Here is a 15,052-nt window from a genome sequence, read left to right on the forward strand (position 1 = left end):
AAGAGTTTGTAACATTTTCCTAATGAGGCCTGAACTCTGCCTTCCCCCCAACGCTTCAGGTAGAAATCTTATGCAATTTGATTTTTTTTATTATAATTTTGAGTGGATTTAATGCTGATTGACAGCTCTAGAAACCAAAGTTGCCTATTCAAAAAACAACCAGCTGCAATGCAGGCACAGTGGTAATGAAAACTTCTCTTCTCCGCTGGTGAGTCTCATTGCTGATGTGGTGGGATGAGCTTTCAGAGCGAAAACACCATTCAATCCAGGCTTCTCTGCTGACAATACAAATGACTGGGTGCCAGTTTTGATCAAGGTCTGGGGTGGACTTTCCCTGTAAACTCCTGTCCACTAGGAGCTGACCCGAGACCACCAAATCATTTTACAGACACCAAAGAGCTGCCAGATGGTAATGATTTTCAGCTGCTAGTGATACGAGCTGGACGTGAACAGGTAACCTAAAAGTGAAATGCTCTATATCCTCCCCCTCTTACAAATCCACAGAGAGAGAGAGAGAGTCTACTTTTTCAAGAACCAGTATCGAAGATGCTTAAATTCTTGAAAACCAACATCATCATTTTCAAAGAGCTGGCCACCTTTTGCTAAGTGCTCTACAAACACAGAGACAGATCTTGTCCCTTGATTTCAATGGAGGTATAACAATTTACACCACTTGAAGTTCTGTTCTAACTAGCAAAAGGTAGTTGCTGTCCCAATGAATGAATAGTGAAACTTTTTAACAGGTACTGCAGCATGTGTATTTTTTTAATATAGCCTAACTTAAATCAGTTCTTAATTTCTTTGTTTTCTGACAACTAGGGATTTCTTTTAATATGTAACAGTACAGAATGAATAAACCACAAGAGTTTCTATTGGCATCTTTTGCTGCTTAAAAAAAAAATTAAGACCTGGAATTAAGTCACTGGTATATTTATTTATTTATTACAGCAGTAGACTCAGATCTCCGAATTTAATGGGCAATTGTGATGACAGATTTGGAGTTGTGTTTAGCCTCAGGTCTGACATGGTGGTGGTTGTGGTAAAATATGTAGTCAGGCCTACAAAAGGGTTAGGTCCACTAAAAGATGATTGAAGTACATTCCTCTCTGGCTATGAATGAGAGTAATATGTGTGCAGTGATTGGAAACTTGCATATAGCATGTCTAAGTGAGCTTGCTGACCAAACAGGCATTGGCATCCACAGATCCAGCTTGGTTTACACAAAGTTTTCTTTGTTCCCTACCTTCTCATATTACAATCACCATCTTTCTGGATGGGACTTCTCCAAAGTACATCTATACAGTTCCTACATTGGCTGGAGGGGTTGGTATGGCATGATGCAAGGCTCTCCTCACAGGAGCATGCTGAGTTCACAGCACTTCTACCCCCTGCTAGTGAGAAATCAGGACTAGGAATCCAATCTGAGCTTCCAGCAAGACCATGCAGAGCACTTACAGTAGGCTAGCTCCCATGTCAACTTTTGTGAGTCAAGAGTAAAGTATGTACTAAGTTTTCTTCCAATGCACTGAAGGCTCTTTTTTTGTTAGCATACGTGTTTGTGTACAGTAAATAATTTCTGTCAATAAGCTTTCTGTTTTTGATTCAGGGCAAGATGGAGAGATTTAACATGTGAAATATTAGCTGACTTTAGCAGTTCATTTTACAGTGCTGCAAGCCAAAATTAGAAGTGGCCTGTTTTCAATGACAGATCAAAATTTAGTGCTATGTTGATAGTCCAAAATGAAGATCTCATGACATTGCAAATGAAATATGTACCACTGAAGTCCAGTTTGCGGTTTAGTTGGCCATGGAGTTGGGATATAATTACATTATTTTAACTCCTGGAGATCATTAATATTTTTGGGAATTAAATCCTCAAACATCAGAACTGTCAAGAGGTATATTTTGAACTTTTACTTAAAATGATATTAAGTTTTATTTATTCCAGACTTTTGAGACCTTATTAAAACTAGGCTAGGACAAGCATTTGAATAGTTGAGCAATAATAATTAAAAAAGCCAAAGCCTATAAATTTTGTATTTTTTTTTTAATACGAGGACCAACTGTGGTGAAATAATTGCCTATTTTATGTAAAATTGGCAAGGACCTTCGTTTTTTGGTTTGTATTTTGTTTAAAATGTCCCAGGAATTTCAATGTTTGTTACAAAAATGTAAAAATATGTGAAAATTGGTGCAAAATCTGGGTAAATATTCAGGTTAATATTGGGGGATGAGAGGATGAAAAAAAGAAGCAAACAGAAAAGTAAGAGTATTGCAAGTAAAAGCAGTTTATGCCGTGGTATTTCATGAACTGTGTATTAACAGAACATACACAGTCATGCACACACGTGCATATGTGATGTATCTTCCACTATATTGCCTTACCTTAACAATCTCACATATACACTTAAACTAATTTATTGTTAACATAAACACGTCTACCTAATGTAATGTATTTCATTTGTTTAACAAAATTGGTATTTTCATGTACTTGAGTGGTCCAAAATTCAGGTGAAAAATCAGTAAAAATCGAATAATAGCTTTTATGTAACCTGGAAAAATTTTGGTAAAAATTGTTAAAAACCAGAAATGAAGGGCTTTAAAAATTGTTTATCCTATATTGAGAGTCCTGATACTCATTTTAATAACAACTGTTTGACTTATTCTGTGCTCTCCTCTCTCTTTCATGCTTGATTTTAACAACTAAGAAAAACACAAATGATACATGGCAAGACATTTGTAGATCAAGGATAGAGATGGTCAGAGTTATATGAAAACCATTTTTGGCCCCTGTCCTCCCTCTGGCTCTGCTTGGCTAGACTCCCACTGAATTATGTGGGGTTCTGCAAGGGTGCAGGGGTCTACCCACACAAATCCGTTGGCAGGACTGGGCTTTGTTTGAGCAGGGCCAGCTGTCCAGTGGTAGCAGAGCAATCTGCCAACAAGACCAGTGCCCAAAACTGATGCTTTGTGTCTGTAAATTGGAAAGATACTTGGGCATGGTGTAGGGCCTTAGAAGGTGGGGGAAATGTATGTTTGTGGGGATAGGGGAATTGGCAGGGTAGGGAAAGTAGAAGTCCTCTGGCCCAGACACCCAGAGAACTTGTCTCCAAATGGGATAAAAAGAGAGGCTTGTGGATACATATTTGTTTCAGAAGAGAAAGCGAGAAAACTAGATGCAGTTTTATTATGGGATAACACAATAGCCTGAAATTATGTGTTTGACTTCTTAAAAATAATCTGGGAGCTTCATTTTTTTTCATTTTGGGTACATTAGTCTTTATGGCCTGTTTAATCTGTTTGTGTTTATATGTGAAGCTTGGTGATTTTAATAAAAGTAGTTTCCTGCCACACCTATACAAGAATACAGTTGTGGAGTTTGATGTGAGTCCCCAATATAATCTGATATATCAGCATTAATTGGTTGTGTTGTACATTAGATTTAAACCTTTTGAACTCTATATGACTGAATAGGTTTAACCTGTATTTGGTTTTTTTTTTTTTTTTTTTTTTTTTTTTTTTTTTTTTTTTTTTTTTTCAAATAAAGTCCCAGCAGATTCATTTTTCTCTTCTTCTGTAAGGACCTTTCCAACTCTGCAGATCTCTTGTCTGTTCACTTGATTAATGAATATTTTACCCACTCATAGTAGCCATTAATTATTGCCTTGTGTTACAGCAATAATTATCGGTTTCAAATAAAAACTAATTAACATAAGTGGAAAATCATCATAGCATATGAAGTGCGCTTGCAGCTAACTACATCTGAAAGATCATGAGACGTCAGTATGTGACATATGTATATTTGCAGCTAGTTACCAACAATTACCTTTTATTTGAGTGCAAAATAGTAAGTAAGTAGCTTGCAGTATCCTATTATAATAATCTCAGACATGAGATGCTGGGAATATTACTAGGGAGTTGTAGTCATAACATATACTCTTATCTTAACGAATCACAATCACCCCCTGCTATTTTATTAAAGCTTATTTTCCTATGTATTTTACTTTTTAAATTAAAAATTATCATAGGGTTTTTTTTCTTTCTATAAATGAGAGGTGACTCAAGCCCAGTGAGTGTAAACTGGTGCAAATCAAGAGTAAGTAAAATGGAGTTACTGTACACAAGTGTAGAACCAATGTCCACTACATATAAAGTTTGTGGACCTTCTTAGACATAGGGATTTTCTTCATGATTTGTGTTCTTTTCCATTTATCTAAGATGTGTGTGCATGTGTGTAATTCAGGGGTTGGCAACGTTCGGCATGCGGCTCGCCAGGGTAAGCACCCTAGCTGGCCGGGCCAGTTTATTTACCTGCTGACGCGGCAGGTTCGGCCGATCGCGGCCCCCACTGGCCGCGGCTTCCCGCCGCCCCCATTGGCCCGGGACGGTGAACCGCGGCCAGTGGGGGCCGCAATCGGCCGAACCTGCCACGTCAGCAGGTAAATAAACTGGCCCGGCCCGCTAGAGTGCTTACCCTGGCGAACCGCGTGCCGAACGTTGCCAACCCCGGTGTAATTTGTGTATGTATTTATACAGGGGTGTGTGTGTGTATTTATATATATGCACTTGCATACATGTCACCAATCACCACTGTATTTAGATGCTAAGATGTAATAAAAAGAGGGGTGTACTAACCCAAATTAAAGTGACCAACTGCTATTAAATTCTGATAACTCAAATCCCTACTATTCAAATTTCTTGCAAATGTAGAAACAAATCAGTAGCACGATCCCTTGTCCATTAACTCATGGTTAATGACTGGCTAGGAAGGAGTACTGCGGAAAGGGATCTGGGGGTCATAGTGGACCAACAGATAAATATGAGTCAACAGTATAATGCTATTGCAAAAAAAGCGAACATCATTCTAGGATGTATTAGCAGGAATGTTGTAAGCAAGACACGAGAAGTAATTCTTCTGCTCTACTCCACGCTGATTAGGCCTCAACTGGAGTATTGTGTCCAGTTCTGGGCGCCACATTTCAGGAAGGATGTGGACAAATTGGAGAAAGTCCAGAGAAGAACAACAAAAATGATTAAAGGTCTAGAAAACATGACCTATGAGGGAAGATTGAAAAAAATGGGTTTGTTTAGTCCGGAAAAGAGAAGACTGAGAGGGGACATAGCAGTTTTCAAGTATGTAAAAGGTTGTTACAAGGAGGAAGAAGAAAAATTGTTTTTCTTAACCTCTGAGGATAGGAATGGGAAGCAATAGGCTTAAATTACAGCAAGGGAGATTTAGGTTGGACATTAGGAAAAAATTCCTAATTGTCAGGGTGGTTAAGCACTGGAATAAATTGCCTAGTGAGGTTCTGGAATCACCATCATTGGAGATTTTTTAAGAGCAGGTTAGACAAACACCTGTCAGGGATGGTCTAGATAATTAGTCCTGTCACGAGTGCAGGGGACTGGACTAAATGACCTCTCAAAGTCCCTTCCATTTCTATGATTCTGTGGTTATCCAAGCATATTTGTTACAGCCTAAGTTCAACTAATGGCATTCTACTGTACTTCAAGATACAAATTAACCCCCAAAGGTTTTTGTGCTGTGGGAGGGAAAGTCCTTTTAACTTGTAAATAGGAAATAAAGAACTTTTTTCATGGCAGCAGAACACCACAGTTATAGGACCAGAAAATAACAGGAAAGTGCATTTTTAAAGCAAACAAATGAAGATGTGGCTGCGCTGATAAATGTTTGGGTTGAATCCCACTGTCTTGCCCTTGTTTGTATGTAGTGTTATTTATATATAATAGACAGTGCTGGAAAGTTATGCACACTTTCATTTTTCACTTTAATTGCCTGTTTGAAGATAACATGACAGCTCCAAAGGTTACTTTTAGTTACATTGTTCAAACCCAAGGAGCAATATGGCCAATTATTAGAGTGCAATTATTAAGCTAAAAGCATGATCTTGAAAGATTTAAAATGATCATAAAATCCATAATTTTACCTGATGATTTTTTTCATAGTACGTCCAAGTGTTGTCAGCAGCTTAAGAATCACTGTAATGTTTCTGATGTCTGATTTTATTATGTATTGTCACAAATAAATCAAATAGATGTTAACTGATAAAAGATTCATAAATCTTCTGTTTTGTTTTATTTCTTTTATTCTGTTTTTACATACAAAAATCAGAAAATGCCAAGTGAGCTGGTCAGTTCTGTTGCTGAGCCACCAATAAGCATGGAATCGTTAACAAGGATTTTGTATTACATTAGCATCTAGAGGCTTCAGTCAGAGCTCTATTGTGCTGGGGTCTGTAGAAACATAGTAAGAACATGTCTGAATGGGAACACTTTGGCAAGTTAAGATGAATTAACTAAAGCTGTGAAGTTAACGTAGATTAGTTAAAGGCTTAAGCACATTAAACCCCTACCTCAATGTTCTCGTTCAAAAGTAAAGTGACCTCGGTTTGAGATTGTGGGGTGGTCTACACTTAAAATGTAGGGGGAGTGAAAAATCCACATCCCTGCCCATTGTAGCTATGCCGATTTAACCCCTAGTGTAGGCGCAGTTAAGTCTACGGAAGCTACTGTCACTTGGAGAGGTGGTGTTCCTACAGCAACAGAAAAACCCCTTCTCTTGCTATAAGCTGTTTCTACACTATGGAGTTACGCTGCATAGCTACAGTGGTATGGCTATGTCGCTATAGTTCCTGTACTGAAGACATGGGTTAAGCTGAAGCCAACTAAAGCCACTTATTTCAGAATGAGAGCATCCATATAGGAGCTAAATGGGCTTTAACTAAGGTATTTTAACTTCCCAAAATTATTTAATTCATCTTAAATTTCCATGTAGAGACGGCTTAACCAGTCCCTGCCTGAGAGCTTACAGTATAAATAAAAAAAGACAGGCAGAGGGAGGGAGATTGTATTGTTCATTAATTATGCTGTTGATATAAGAATGGATCATAGGTTTGCTTCTGCTTATGTTCACTGAATTGACATATACCTTTGCAGTATCCATCAAGAAACTATATATTTTCCTATGACACAACAGGGAAAGGTTCTTGTTTCTCAGATGTCACTGTATAAAAAATGTTGACTTTTATTTTGAGCTGAAAAAAAATTTTTTTTGGCATACATTACTTGAAGTAAGCTAGTGTCTAGGGAAGGGTAGTTATAATTAATGAGCTGAGCTGATTTGTATCAGCCAGTTTTTAAGGTGAAGTGAAATACCAAGTTAAATACAACACAAACACTCTAAGAAGCTGATGCTGGATGGTGTGTAGGTGGTAATATGTGCATGAATGTTCTTCAAATGAAGTTAATGGGGAATTTGGGGACCTTTGAGAACCTATAATAGTATGTTGTGCATTTGTTTTGATTTTATGTTAGGGAGCTGATTTTCATAAGTCCCTAAGTGACTTGGGAGCACAGGTCCCATTGAAAGTCAGTGTTTCCATTATTTAGGTATTTTTGAAAAATGCACCCAGGATTTTTACTTTTTTCTTTTGTAAATATTGGGGAAATGTCCACATTCTCTAAGATTTATTAGAAGCAGAGAAATAGTTATTCTAAAAATCCTGAAAATATTTTGTGATTCTGTTGTTGTGAATTTAGTGCTCATGTAATGGGATGAAACGATTGGCTCTGGAGATAAAAGACTTAGCTTTGAAACTTAATATTAGGGGCCAAAATGAGTGGCCTGATTTTTTTTTTTTTTCAAAGACACGCAGTGGATGCAACTCCACTGAAGTCAATAAGAGTTACAGATGATAAGCACCTTTGAAAATCGGGCAACTTACTTTGCACCTGAATATGGATTTATGTGCCTCACTTTAGGCACCCAACTTTGATGATCTTTGCTTAAGGTCATCTGCTAATGCAAAACTGGTACAACATAGGCCCTGGCAGTGCAAGCTTTCTCACCACTGGTCTGACAGCATACTCAACCCTGCTCTGGAAAGACTACCTCTATGAAGTGAAAGAATAGTTCAGTCTTCACCACATTCAGCCATTAGTCTTTATTCTGACACCTTAGAGACTAACAAATTTATTAGAGCATAAGCTTTCGTGGGCTACAACCCACTTCTTCGGATGCATCCGAAGTGAGTTGTAGCCCACGAAAGCTTATGCTCTAATAAATTTGTTAGTCTCTAAGGTGCCACAAGTACTCCTGTTCTTTTTGCTGATACAGACTAACACGGCTGCTACTCTGAAACCTGTCTTTTTTCTGAGACTATCACAAACAGTACTAGAACTAGTAATAGTTTTGTAATAAGGACACCTGATCACCAGGAACTGGATTAAGACTATCAACTCATTTTAAAGGCCTCTTAAAAAGTTTTCAGATAACAATGTAGGCTGGATTTGAACCTGGGATCTAGAGGTGAAAGACTCTGGCTCAGTGGACTGTTGCTATTCAGTTCACTGCTAACAATTGTGCCTAATTCTTTACTGCCTTGCTTTGTGTTAGAAAGGAATGCAAAGTGGGTGTAAAAGGCCACCATTGTAATGTAGATAGTGTTTTTCACCCCTCTTACATCAGTGTCAATAATTACATATGGTAAAAGGCTGTGGAGAATAAAGCCAATTGTCACTGTGGCTTATTTTTTTAAATATTTTTTTATAAACTTTATTAAATTTTCTTATCAAAACTGTTTGATCTTTATCGAGTGTATACCTGATTAAAAACTGACTCTGTATTTAAGAATAGTAAATGGACATAAAATTAGTAATGATAATAGCATTTTTTTTTTTGCTAAAATGTTCATGTGAAAGAAAAGGATATAATTGGCATTAGTGAAAATTATATTTAAACAATGTGGCAGGGTGAGCTTTTGGATTTTTGTTTGTTTCACTTATTGAAAGGAAGTTGCTTCCTGAGTTTTAAAAGAACACTGTAGACTGTGTTTGGGTGTAACATTGGAACTTGGTGCTGTAATCAGTGATTCATTTTTTATAATATGCTCCACTGAAAAAGCTTGGCTTCCTACAACAGCCATATAAAGATGGTGCAGTATAGTTATTTACAATCTTGGAAGACCAGATTACTTAAATGCTGACACTTCTTGTCTCCTTGCCAGTTTAAAGCATGGCATATTGGCATGAAAAATTTGTGTTTACATCCTATTATTTACCGAAGTTGATCATCTCATGACTGTTTTAGTCAATGTTCAAGTTTTAACAGTGGCATAACCAAACAAAGCAGGGTAGCATCTGGGTAGCTGTATGTTTTGTTTTGTTTTAATTAGTGTTATGTTCCATCTCTTATAGCAATGCTGTGTACAGGCAGAGTAACAGTGCAATATGAAGTGAAGTGAAGAAGTTCCCTTGTTAGTACTGTTCATTAGAAAACCTAGTACTGTAGGGGGGATGTGTGAGAGAGAACGAGAACTGTCGAGTAAAGAGCGGTGCTACAAAAAGTGCTTATTGCTGCTCTCCTGATGCTATAAAATATTCAGTGATGCATATTGCATTGTGTGAGAGAGAAGAAATAATGAAGGTGGCTTATATGTTTTGCAGTTGGGAAGTGAAGCTTTGTTCTACTGGATCTAAAGAGCTTCACTATATAATTAATGAAAGCAGTAAAATAGTGAGTCATTAGTACCACACACTAATAACTCAGGAAGCAAGTGGTTAAAGTGATACTTGTGCGGACCATCAACTGATCAATTCCCTCAGCTTTTTGTGTGTACTGATTTGTGGATGCTTGCAGTGAGATATATTGAAGATTCGTCACCTGCAAATACATTTAACTCTATAGGTGTCCCATCGAAAACTGTTTAGGCAACTTTGTACTAAGATTACTAGCCTGCAGGTACTTAAGGAAACATTGACTGAGCATTTTTATATAGCCATTTTATACATATGGCCATTTATATATATATAGAAATATAATTATATTTCTTTTTGAGACTACACAGATCTGTTTTACCATTTGAGTGTGTGTAATATTTTCCCTGTCACACCACAAGTACAATCTATACAGTATCGCAAACACAGGTATCCGAACTATTAATTTAACTTTGGGCAATATATATGTTGGTTATTCAAATGGATGATATTTAGAAAACAATGTGAAATATCTGTGTGAATGCCTTTGGGAAGAGAGAGTGAAAGAGAGCAGGGGACTCGGAGTCAGGGCTTATGGCTTTGGTGCCAGGCATTGCCACTAACTTGCTCTTTAATCTTGAGTAGGACAATTAATCTCTTTGTACCTCAGTTTATCCAGCTGTAAAATGTGTATAATAATTCACAGCTGACTTAGGTAAAAAATAGTTTTTAATTAATAATTACTACTACATAATAGCATATATTCATTATATGCCCCAAAGTCTGCTAGTGCCATCCACTAAATGGATAGAAATATAACATAAAATAGACACTATCTGTAGTTAAAGCAGGGCACAATAACAAAGAGCACACTAAAAGTCAGAGGGAATAGGGGAAGTAACTACAAGGTTTAGTAGAGTAAAAATTCATGGGATACCTTAAGTTTGTCATGTGCAAATGTTGACTGGTGTTTATACACATCTATATAATGTTTTTTATTTTATCTCATTCAATAACTGCATTGACAATTTTAGGGGGAATGAGAAATTGGTGGGAAAGTGGGAGGAGAGAAAGGGAGATAAAGAAATGAAAATGAGATGTGTGAAGGGAGCATGAGAGGAAGGGATGTTGAAGGGAAAGGGTACTGGTATGGGCATGGAGAGGAAGTCGGGTAAGGAATGAGTAAATAGCTAATAGGGTTCAAGACTATGGGCTTGTCTTCACTACCGGGGTATGTCGACCTAAGTTACGCTACTCCAGCTACATGAATAACGTAGCTGGAGTTGATGTATCTTAGGTCGACTTACCCCCGTGTCTTCACTGCGCTGCCTGGATGGGAGACGCTCTCTGGTCAACTTACCTTACTCCTCTCTGAAAGGTGGAGTACCGTGGTCGACTGGAGAGCACTCTGCTGTTGATTTAGTGGGTCTTCACTAGACCCGCTAAATCGACATCCACTGCATTGATTGGAGCAGTGTCGATCTCCCCGGTAGTGAAGACCAGCCCTATGACAAGACCAGCCCTATGACATAATAGTGCTTACCACAGCTGCATGTGGTGATTCTTTGTCTGGGCAGTGGGAAAAACAGGACAGGGCTCCTTTCATGATCCCTGCTGCATTACAAGGCAGGGGAAAGCGGGACAGACTTACCTGAGTGGAGCCCAAAGGAGAACAAGGCGTGATCAGACAACGTGCGGGCACCAACTCACCGTGGGAGGGTATTTATATCCAATGTACTCTAGAGGGATCTCTCTGTCATCAATCAGCAGCACCCTCCCAACCATGGGATTAAGTAGGACTGGATTTTGTGATCTGCTGTGGTCTTGCACTAGTCTCCTTTTTTCTTTAGGGCTGATAAGGCATTTGTCCTTCACTGCTAGACTGGCTGAGGCGGGGTAGGTTTATCTCAGGTCAGGGACCTGGTGAGGTAGATAAGGAGGTTAGGTCAAGATGTTGCAACTTAGTGGATATCAAGTGTGGCAGGTACCCTTTATGGCTACTCGTTACAGAGGGATACAGTTCCCTGATAAACAGGAGTTGGAAGTGGATTTAGGGGAGGCATCCCCTGAGGAAGCTGGAAGAAGGAGGTTGGGGTTCCTAAAATCTGGTACAGCAGGGAGACAGTCCTCCCTCCCTGTTTTTCCCTTCCCTCTGAACCTGCATACGAGGGGAGAACGGTGGGGTCTCAGCAATGGGCTGGCTGTGCCCAGGTTGGGAAAGGAGAGGGCGGATGGCAGCCCTTCCCCAAATAAATGGAAGCAGTTAAGAACCTGCACCATATGATTTATTGCCGAGTATTCCCCAGATATGTTAAGTGAATAAAATTGCAGCCTTATTAAACTACTCCCATTGTGTCTTGTCTTGTCTTCCCATGTTGCTGGAACAAAGGCAGGAGAGGTGAGAGAATAGTTAGTTGTAGTCTTGCAGAACCAGTACTGTGAGGCTGGAGTGAAAGCTGTTCGGAGGAGTGAAACAGAGAAGAAATTAGCCAAAAGCTCAGAAGACAGCAGCAACTGCTTCTGTTGTTCCCACAGCTTCACCCTCCTTTAAAGCTTTAAAGCTCCACCCCAAAAGCCAATGAATAATTGTGCTTGGAGAGTCTCTGATAAGAGGTGCTAAGTGCAAGTAAGTTACATTATTATAGGTACAAATAAATATTTAGAAAAGCAAATGTGGTTTTCATTAGTCTAGTGGAAAACATTTTTGGAACTTTAAATTTGAAAGTGAATTTCAGCTTGAGCATATTTCCTACCCTTTTGTGTTTTCTTTCTGCATACGTTCAAGGTCTCAAGCTTTAGAAGTGCAAATGCAAAAGCAGTTTTTAAAGTAATTACCAATATCACAATATATATCATTTGCTTTTTTGGTGAGTTATGTATGTCATCCAACCAGAGAACAGAAGGAATATCCCATGACTTGTATAGCTGCCCAACACAGCACTCTGTGTGAAGTGTAATTACCAAATGATTAGCAAACCAAAAATCATTCACTGAAGACATTTTGAAATCAGTTTGATACTATAATATGACCTTTGCTACCTGTTCCTAGACCATTTGTGAATAGAAGCTCTGTGTAGCTCGAAAACTTGACTGTTTCACCACCAGAAGTTGGTCCAATAAAAGATGCTACAAGAATGCTACAGACAGTGATCTGAGGGTTCAGTTTTGATCTGTCCTGTGCGCAGATGCTAGGTAAACAGTTTCCCATATTCTGTTCTGACATATCAAGATGAATGTCATGTGGGCTTTCTTATCTTCTGTCAGTGCTAGGAGGAGCTGCTCCCATAAAGCAAATAGGTGGTGGACACTCCACTATAAAGTTTTTCCCTTAGCCCCTCTCTCCCACGTATACATGTAGTGCTCTGACTCAAACCAGCCCCAAAGTCGCCTCATTCAGTCACAGAAACTGTTCATTGTTGATGAAGGTTAATCCAAGTTAAGAACTGGATTAGGGAAGCTGCAGTCATTTAGCCACAGATGCCTAAACTTGGGTTGAAGCAGTTTTAGGATGACCCCGACGGGGGATAATGCTCTGCAGACATTCTGCATGAAGGCAGTCCCATGGTAGACCTTGAACCACAAAGATGTAAATCTAACAGAGTTCATCATGACGCAGGTTGTGTGCTTGGCTTGCTAAATGAATGGCAGTCTCACAGTAATGCAAAGGCACATAAAAGAGATCTTTTTGTGTTTGAGCCTGCCATTCCTGGTTGAGTGGAGCATAAAGATAACATATAAGATAACTGATTTGTCACTATCTTCAGTTAGAGCAGTCCAGCGCACTGTGTTGGTGATCGCTGTAATCTCTGTAGTCTGCAACTGCTTTTCAGACATAAGAAAAGGTCTGTTTCCTGTTAAAAGTAATTGGCTATGGGTTGTTGATCTGCTTGACACTATGTATGTATATGTGACTGTTCTCTGAACCTGCTCAATCAAATATATTGTCATTGTAAGTTTCCATCTCTGTATGGGCGTGGTGGTGAAGTATGTTGTCAAACTTAGAGTCTGAGTTGCCATGGAACAAATCTGGGTGGCCGGGGGAAGTCTTTTTGAATTATTCTTAAGCTTTATGGCAGCCCAGGAGTGACTGCACTCATTAAACAAAATGTTAATTGACTAGAACCGAGAGTTGAATCATCTTGTACTCCTCAGTCAAAAACTGCTATTCCTTTTGATAGAAGTTTTACCTGAGTAGGGCTAAAGAACTGGGGCCTAAGATTATTACTGGAATGTTTTTAAATAGAATACAGATGCTGCTGACTAGCTCAAAAGTACATATGACAATATTAGGGAAATGAACTTTTGAAAAATAACATGGCTTAAAGTTGTGTGGAGAAAATAGGTTCAGTTTAGAATATTGCAAGCGTGTTTTGACAATATTCTTTGCAGTGAGAAATGAAAGATGGAAAACAACAGTACTATAGAGAGCTATTTAGTAAAACAGTCTGCATTCTTCATAGTTAGGAAACATAAGTTGTCCATAGAATTGCTGTTAAAGACATACATACAGTTTGTGATGATGACTGCATAGTAACGTTCATATGCATGATACATCTTTTTGTGCTAGAAGCTTTTTAAAACCTTTCTTGTTTTTAATTTCTAAAGGGGCTCTATTGGAACACGAGGCCACACTCCATTTTTAAAATCAAGATTATCCTATTTTTTTTAAAAGTACTTTTTTGTTTTTTAAAAATGTGTATGCTCTTTCTTCTTCTTTTCAGCAACATGAACTAAGACTGCTTCTTTGTTTAGATAAAAGCAAAGTTGAATTGAACAAGACTAGTGCATAAAACCAGGTACAGTTCATTCTTGAACTGTAAAGTCAGTGTTAGTGGAAATTGGCGAATGCTTGCTTCTGTGCTTCTGAAGGGCAATCCTCTGCTGGGCATATATTTTGCTACATGTGTACTTTCATGTGCATTTCTGATTGAAAGAGTTATAAAATAACACACCTAGGGTAGGAGAAGAAGCAGAATTTGTGTGTGCAGAGGTAAATAGGTGATGAACCTCAACAGATAGCTGTTTGTGAAAACTGCTCCCTTTGTAAAGTGTCACAGTTTGTTGATCAACTTTAGAACTGTCTTAAAAGAAATCTTTAATTCTTGACTCTATTTCATTTTTAACAGTGTAAACCATGGAAACGATGCCAACATTGTTACTGTAAGCAATGAAAACTAATATTTATGAGAGGGATTATGAGGTTTGTATGACAGATGGAAATTATATCACTGTTGATGTTTGGAATTCCATTGAAAAGTAATGCAATATCTTGTTGTTTATGAATGAATGAACAAATGATTGTGCTGCACTGAGCTTATTCTAAGAAGGGGTTTAGCTACGGTACTTGACATTTTTCTTCTTCAGATATGTTGCTTATAGACTCCTATATTTCAGTGCAAATATAGCAAATTCATACTTGTATTTTTATTACAGATACAGACCCACGTGTGTTAGAGAAACAAGAACTACAACAGCCAACATATGTTGCTCTAAGTTACATTAACAGGTAAGCATTTTTTTCAGTTGTAAATATGACCCCCTATGGTTTGCCCTGACT

At 38.3% G+C, this 15,052-nt stretch overlaps 1 protein-coding gene across 1 annotated transcript in view; it reads left to right on the top strand.

The window, feature by feature from the left end:
- JAZF1 (JAZF zinc finger 1) overlaps positions 1-15,052 on the top strand; it is a 272,246-nt gene that overhangs the window by 122,912 nt on the left and 134,282 nt on the right. The window contains exon 2 of the mRNA XM_024222727.2: positions 14,929-15,001. Coding sequence (XP_024078495.1) covers positions 14,929-15,001 — 73 coding nt within the window. The remainder of the gene's footprint in view (positions 1-14,928; positions 15,002-15,052) is intronic.

This window comes from Terrapene carolina, unplaced genomic scaffold (genome assembly GCF_002925995.2).
Source record: "Terrapene carolina triunguis isolate 2854851 unplaced genomic scaffold, T_m_triunguis-2.0 Scaffold84, whole genome shotgun sequence".
In the NCBI taxonomy this organism is placed as follows: Eukaryota; Metazoa; Chordata; order Testudines; family Emydidae; genus Terrapene; species Terrapene triunguis.